Source organism: Tupaia chinensis, unplaced genomic scaffold (genome assembly GCF_000334495.1).
Source record: "Tupaia chinensis unplaced genomic scaffold, TupChi_1.0 Scaffold000146_1, whole genome shotgun sequence".
NCBI lineage: Eukaryota > Metazoa > Chordata > Mammalia > Scandentia > Tupaiidae > Tupaia > Tupaia belangeri.
Window position 1 is genome coordinate 227,343 of NW_006159616.1, and position 7,142 is coordinate 234,484.

General features: G+C 51.9%; 1 protein-coding gene across 7 annotated transcripts in view; it reads left to right on the plus strand.

Annotated features, from left to right (window-relative positions):
- Positions 1-7,142, plus strand: part of E2F2 (E2F transcription factor 2) — a 29,532-nt gene that overhangs the window by 17,596 nt on the left and 4,794 nt on the right. For 6 of the 7 annotated variants that reach the window (XM_027770570.1, XM_027770568.1, XM_027770567.1 and 3 more), the window contains exons 4-6: positions 475-633; positions 3,705-3,843; positions 5,892-6,084. In XM_027770570.1, coding sequence (XP_027626371.1) covers positions 475-633; positions 3,705-3,843; positions 5,892-6,084 — 491 coding nt within the window. The remainder of the gene's footprint in view (positions 1-474; positions 634-3,704; positions 3,844-5,891; positions 6,085-7,142) is intronic. The other variant, XM_006145148.3, reaches the window with a different exon arrangement.

Below are 7,142 nucleotides of genomic sequence, written 5' to 3' on the forward strand. Positions count from 1 at the left end.
CTCGCTTTCTGTCTCTCTGTCTCTGTCTGTCTGGCCAGTGCACGCGCCCTATAGCAAAAAACCTCTCCATAAGGAAAAAAGAAAAAGAAAAAAAAAAAAAGAGTACTCCAGACTCCTGTCCCCACTTCTACGAGGTCTTTAGGAGCAGACTACAGCCCCTGGCAGGAACTCTCAGAGAATCCAGGGAGAGTCAGGGCTGAGGTCACTCCAATTCCCCACCATTTGCGATATGGGGCATATGGATGGGCGGGGTTCAGGCCTTGACGTGTCTGTTCTCCCTAGCCCAGCCCCCAGACTCAAGTTCCAATCCCTGGCAGGTCTGTGGAAGCCAGGCAGGCACTGATTTGGGCTTCCCGGGAGCACCATCGGCGTCCACTGCCCCAGCTTCTGTGCAGCTCCGTGCAGCAGTCCTGGGGCCGGGGTCCCTGGATGTGGGCGGAGACTGACCCCTATGGGCGTCTACTCTATTCCCAGAGGCAGGAGACTGTTTGAAGACCCCGCTCGACCTGGGAAGCAGCAGCAGCTGGGGCAGGAGCTGAAGGAGCTGATGAGCACAGAGCAGACCTTGGACCAGCTCATCCAGAGCTGCACCCTGACCTTCAAGCACCTGACGGAGGACACGGCCAACAAGAGATATCCTCCTCCGTGGGGGGCTCTGGGGCGGACTGTGGCGTGTTTGTAGCTGCCCAGGGTTGATTCAGCACCTCCTGCAGGGACTGATTTATCCCAGGGGTCTGGCCCTCTGTTTCTTCCTCAGTGGATTTTCTCGCAAGTCTATTAAAAGTTATTTTCTCATTATTTAATTTAATTTATTATTATTATTTTTTAATTTTGCTGTAGGGCATGTGTGCCCACCAGAGGGAGAAGGAAAGTGAGAAAGCAAGCTGCCAGGTCCAGGACTTGAACTGGGGTTGATCATGTGAGAGTCTAGTGTCCTAACCACCATGCCACCCTCTGGCCCCAAAGTTACTTTTTTTTTAACCTTTTATTTTTTTTAAGAACTACTTGTTTTATTTATCATTACTTTTTCTTGGAGAGTTTTTTTTTTTTTTTTTGCTATAGTGCACATGTGTTTGACACAGTGTTATGTAAATATCATTACATGCCTGCTGTACATAGCATTCTTTAAAAAATAATTCTTTAATTTTATTTATTATTATTACTATTATTTTAATTTGCTGTAGGGCACGTGCACTCACCAGAGAGAGCGGGAAAGCAAACTACCAGGTCTGGGACATGGTTGGCCAATAAGAATGCAGTGCGTTAGCCATCATGCCACCTGCTGGTCCCATAGCATTTTTTATACTGCTTTTCTCTACCTATTTGAGAAGTTCACGAGGGTGGAGCCATAGAGCAGGAGGAGTGCCCTGCTCAAGAAAAGCTAGATCCTACATGGTGGCTACAGTTCAAATGCCCAGCCTGGTCGGCCGAAATATGCCCAGCACCCAGGTGTTTTTTTCTTTTTTTCCTTAAGAGGTTTTTGCTATAGGGCACGTGCACTCACCAGAAAGACAGAGAGATAGAAAGCGAGATCACCCCCCAGGGAAGACGGCCACGCCATAATCCCTTCAGCATTCTCCTCTCGGGATTTTGGGCACGCACGCACATGTGCCCGTTGTGAGTTTAAGCCGCGGGGTCTGCGACTCGAACCACGGTTAGCTATGTGGGAGTCCAGCAATGTAGCCATTATGCCATTTGCTGGTCCCAAAGCATCCAGGTTCTTAATGGACTGGAAAATAAGGAAGCGGATCAGGGATCTAGACCCTGTAGAGGGTGCTCATCTGTGTCTCGGTCGCTCTCATGTGTGCATGCGTGCACTCTAACCTGAATAAAGAAAAAGTTATGGAAAATGCATATTATGAAAAAATCATGCATGGATTATTTATTTAATTAATTTTTATTTATTTATTTATTTTAAGAGTTTTTTTTTTTTCTTCACTCTGTACGGTGCATGTGCTCATCAGAGAGACAGAAAGCGAGAAATCACACCCCCCCTCGCAGGCGGGAAGGTTATGCGCAATCCCTTCTCTTCCATTCTCTTCTTGGGATCTGGGGCATGCACACACATGTGCCTGGCGTGAGTTTTAAGCCGCCAGATCTGGGACCTGAATGCCAGTCAACTACATGGGAGTCCAGCGACATAACCATTACACCATCTGCTAGTCCCAGATTTTTAGATTTTGGTTTTTTTGCACTAAAATAAACTCATAGTTTACTTTCATTTCTACAAACTTTTGAAGTCACCTTTTATTACCATAGGTACTTTTTCTATGTTCTTATTATGCTTCCTCATTATTTGGTTGACCCACATGAAATTGCTAATGTTTGTCCGCTTTTTACCTGTAAAATAATTTCAGGGCCAGGAGATGGCGTAGTGGTTAAGGCAGCTGGATTCTACATGGTTGACTGCGATTTGAGTCCCAGACCTGGGAGCTTGAAAAACTCTGTGTGCATATGTATACATGCCCACAATCCTGAGAGGAGACTGGAGAAGGGATTTAGGAATGGCCATCCCTGCTGGGGTGATTTCTCACTTTCTGTCACTCTGTTTCTCTCACGCAGTGCCCTATAGCAAAAATAAATAAAGAAAGAAAGGTGCAATATTATATCTTTTAAACTCATATTTAAAACGGTTTGATATTGTCCTACTCATAGTATACTCTGGTTTGCTGATAAGGCCTAGAATGGAAATTTAGTCAATTCTAGATTTCCTTTTTTTTTTTTTTTGAGAGGTTTTTGCTATAGGGCATGTGCGCTCACCAGAAAGACAGAGAGTGACAGACAGAAAGCGAGAAATCACCCCCCAGGGGGATGGTCATGCCACAGTGCCTTCTCCATTCTCTTGGGACCTTGGGCACACACGCACACGCGCCCGGCGTGAGTTTAAGCTACTGGGTCCAGGACTCAAACCGTGATCGACCACATGGGAGTCCAGCGACTCTAGCCATTATGCTATCTGCTGGTCCCCTAGATTTCCATTTTGGTAAGCAACATAGAAATGAGTATCTTCGAATATAGGACACGTTCCCACATTTTTACTATTTCCCAGGTCGAATTCCTAGGGCTGAAGTGAGGTCAAAGAGCATGACCTTGGCTAAGGCTGCGTGATACATCTTCCCAAATGATTACACACCTCCTTGGTTCTTGGCTCTCACCTTGTGTTTCCGCAAGGATTCTAGGCATTGTGAGAAGTGTAAAGATGTCTTCCTGTCTTCTCAGGCCCGCGGACCTGGCTCCAGAGCTAAGCTTTTACGCTCACGGTTGATCTAAGGCAGCGCTGTGAGCATTGTTTACATGCCCTTCTGCTTTCTGAAGGGACCCACGGGCCGAATAGCGGCACAGCAGTCATGCCCTGTTCCTTGATGCTGGCCCTCCATGGGAAGGCCCTGGGTTCGAATCGTGAGGCCTTCCCTGTGCATGTCCTTGTTCCAGGCTGGGTGAGGCCGGGGTGGATTTTGGCATGGAGACCCCATTAGGGGTGCCTCTCTCCTCTCTTTCTCTCAAGAAAGAAGAGTGAATAAACTTTTAAAGAAAGGGAGGGGACCCCAAGGTAGCTGCTATGAAAGGAACAGGTAACGGTTTGCTGTTGCTGCCGAGCTGGGTAGACGGAAGTAGTGCTCGCAGGCTTAGGAGAGCTGGGTGAAGGCCCTGGCAGGCTGGGCCTTGAACTTTGACCCGTGACACTTCTTGACTCCTGCTCCTACACTGGCCTACGTGACTTACCAGGACATCCGTGCTGTCGGCACCTTTAAGGAGCAGACGGTGATCGCTGTCAAGGCCCCTCCACAGACGAGGCTGGAAGTGCCCGACAGGCCTGAGGTGAGAGGCGAAGCGTCAGTGGAGGTAGGGGTTGTAGGGCCGGGGGTGGGCGGGGGTCTGAAGCAGCTCTGTGGGCTCTGTTCCTGGTGCTACCCAGCCCCACACTTCCTGGGTCCTTTGCAATACTGGTGGCCTCCAAGCTGGGACAGAGATGGCGGAGGCGGGAAAGGACGGTGGAGACTAAGTCCTGGCCTGAGAAAATCAGTTCTGGCTTCTTCCCGCACCCCAGCAGCCTGGGTTCCTGTGCGCCTTGTGGCTTTAGTCGCTGGTGTGTGGTGAGGAAGAAGCAGGGCCAAGGGTCAGGACTCTTGGTTATGGGTATCGGAAAGCCCAGTCTGGGGACCAGCAGTTGGCATGATGGTTACATTGCTGGACTCCCACATGGACGACTGTGGTTCGAGTCCTGGACCCTGTATGCGAGCCCAAAATAGAGGAAAAGGGATTGAGACATGGCCATTCCCCTGCAGGGGTGATTCCTCACTTTCTGTCTCTCTGTCTGTCTACCTCTCTGGCAAGTACACGTGCCCTATAGCTAAAACCTCTCTGGGCCAGGTGGCGGTGCAGCAGTAAGGCCACTGAGCTGGTTCAGAAAAGGTTGTGGGTTTGCCTCCTGACACCGGCACGTGCGTGTGTACCTGCCTCTGACAGGCTGGCTCAGACTGAGGGGGTGGCAGCGCAGAGCCCAGAGGCCTGCTTTGAGTCCCAGCTCTCCCACTGACCAACTGTGACCTTGCATGAGTTGCTTAACCCCAAGAAATAAGTTAATTAACTAATTACAAAGAAATTTGTCTGACTGGCTTCAACAAGGGGCGGAGGGGTGGGAACCAAGAGTCACGTCCAGGGAGGAAGTTTGGGGAGTGGGAGCCGGGCCGGATGCAGAGGCTCAAGTTGACTTCAGGTGCCTCACGCTCTGCCCTCCCTGTGCCCGCCCCTGTGCCCCTCTGTCCCTGCTTGTAGGGAGACAGGCTTCAGGATTCCATGTTAGCAGGCCTTGTAGGGAGGGCAGCAAAAGCCCTGGGCGCCATGCTGGTGGGAGCGACCTAAACCAGGTGGCACCCTGAGGCAGTCACATCGCCTCGGCTTCCCCGCTGTGTCCCGCGCTCACCCCCCACAAAGGACATGGTCTGAGAGTGGGGGGAGTGGTTTTCCAGAGGAAAATTGAGGGGTGCTCTCTCCCTCTTGCAAATTTTTTTTAAGTTTACTTATTTATTTTTCCTTCCGTTGCTAGAGTGTGTGTGCACTTGCCAGAGGGGGTGTGTGGCCCTGCTGCACTCTTTTTCCCTCCATCGCTCCACGCGGTCAGGATTTGGGGCACGCACGCACAAGGGCCCAGTGTTTTTCTAGCTGCCAGGGTTAAGATTCGAACCCAGCTGTCTACGTGCAATCTGGCTCCTAATGCACTGTGTTTCACCACTGTGCTCTGGGGCGGAGCCTGTATTTACTCGTTTTACCTCCACCATGAGTGAGCAAGACAGCACCCCCCGACAGGCTCTTGATGCTGCGCTCCACGCCCAGCTTCGGCCAGCCCCAGGTCACGGGCACAGTGTGCCCCGGGTGCTGGGGAGATCTGAAGTGAGCCAGAAAGCTCATGCGGGTCGGCTTCTCCGCGTGTCACCTTTACCACGGTACCACCGTCTGGCCTCAAGATGTTCTCAGGGGCCTGCCGGGGGCGTGGTGGTTTAAGGCATGAACTCACGACTGACTGTGGTCTGAGTCCTGGATCCTGAGATGTAAAAAGCACGGGGTGTGTGTATGTGTATGTGTGCCCAAAGTTCTGAGAATAGAGGAAGGATCGTGGCATGGCCGTGCCCCCCGGGAGTGATCTCTCGCTTGCTCTCTGTCTCTGGTGAGCATGTGTGCCCTATGGGAAAAATCTCTAATAAAAAAAGAAAGAAGAAGAAGGAGACTCGAGGGCCAGGCAGCAGACAGTGGACATTCCCCACAGCCAAACAGAATAGGCCTCGGCGTCCGCTCAGGGATCACCTGGCACACATGGGCGGTGGCAGCCACATGTGGCTGTCCGCACACACTGCGCTGCCTAGAGCCGTGACCCGGCTTCTCTGCCCTTCCAGGAAAACCTGCAGATATATCTGAAGAGCACCCAAGGGCCCATCGAAGTCTACTTGTGCCCAGAGGAGGTGCAGGAACCGGACAGCCCTGCCAAGGATGCCCTCCCCTCCACCTCCAGCCTCAGCCCCAGCCCCGACTCTGTCCAGCTCAATAGCAGCACCAACCCTGGGACCGTGGAATGCACTGCACCCTCAGGTAGGGCCCTCTGTCGGGGGGAAGCGGGGAGGGCCCCTGGCCTGGCTTCCGTCCCCCGTCAGCCTGCGTTGGACACCTGCCGTGTACCCAGTAGCTGACATGTGTCCTCCCCACACGTGTGCACTGTGCTGTGTGCTTGGAAAGCCCGTGTGCAGCCCTGGTCTCACTGGGGCAGAGAAAGGCCTGGTTCAAATCCCAGCCCTTCCTTAGCAGCTATGACCTCGGACAAGCTATTTAATCTCACTTTGCCTCGATTCCCTCATTTGTAAGTTGGACACAGTAATGAACAGTATCGAGGGCTGGCCCCATGGCCTTCGGGGGCCAGACTCCAGTCCTGTGGCTTGAAAAACATGCCAGGTGGGTGTGCATGCAGACCCCAGGTCGTGACAGGGTGGAGAAATGGAGAAGGGATGCTTTTCCCTCTCTGTCTCTGTGTCTCTCTGTCTCTGTGTCTCTCTGGCAAGCCCATGTGCCTCTGACAGCACAAATAAAGTCGGTAGTGTCTGCCTCGTGGGCTGCTGGGAGGAATAATGAGTTAATACAGGTAAAGCTCTCGGCAATAACCCTTGGCTAGTATTGTCATTATCCCCGCCACTGCCATGACGACCAGTAATGGCAAAGCTCCTGGCACTCCCAAGCCCGCGGCAAATGGAACTGCGTGGTTTTTGAGAAGGGCTCCCAAAAAACCTTCTAGGGAGATAATAACTAAGATTGTTCGAACCGTGAGCATAGCAAGCACATCGTGGTCACATTGTTCTTCACGGCAATTCTTTCTTTTTTAAGAATTATTTTATTTAGGGAACCAGCAGTTAGCGTAATGGCTATGTCGCTGGACTCCCACGAAGTCGACTGCGGTTCGAGTCCTGGACCCGGTGGCTTAAAACTCACGCCGGGCGCGTGTGCGTGCGTGCCCAAGATCCCGAGAGGAGAATGGAGGAGAAGGGATTGCGGCGTGACCATCCCCCCTGGGGGGTGATTTCTCGCTTTCTGTCTCTATGTCTCTCTCTGTCTGTCTGGCGAGCGCACGCGCCCTACAGTGAAAATCTCTCCAAAAAAAA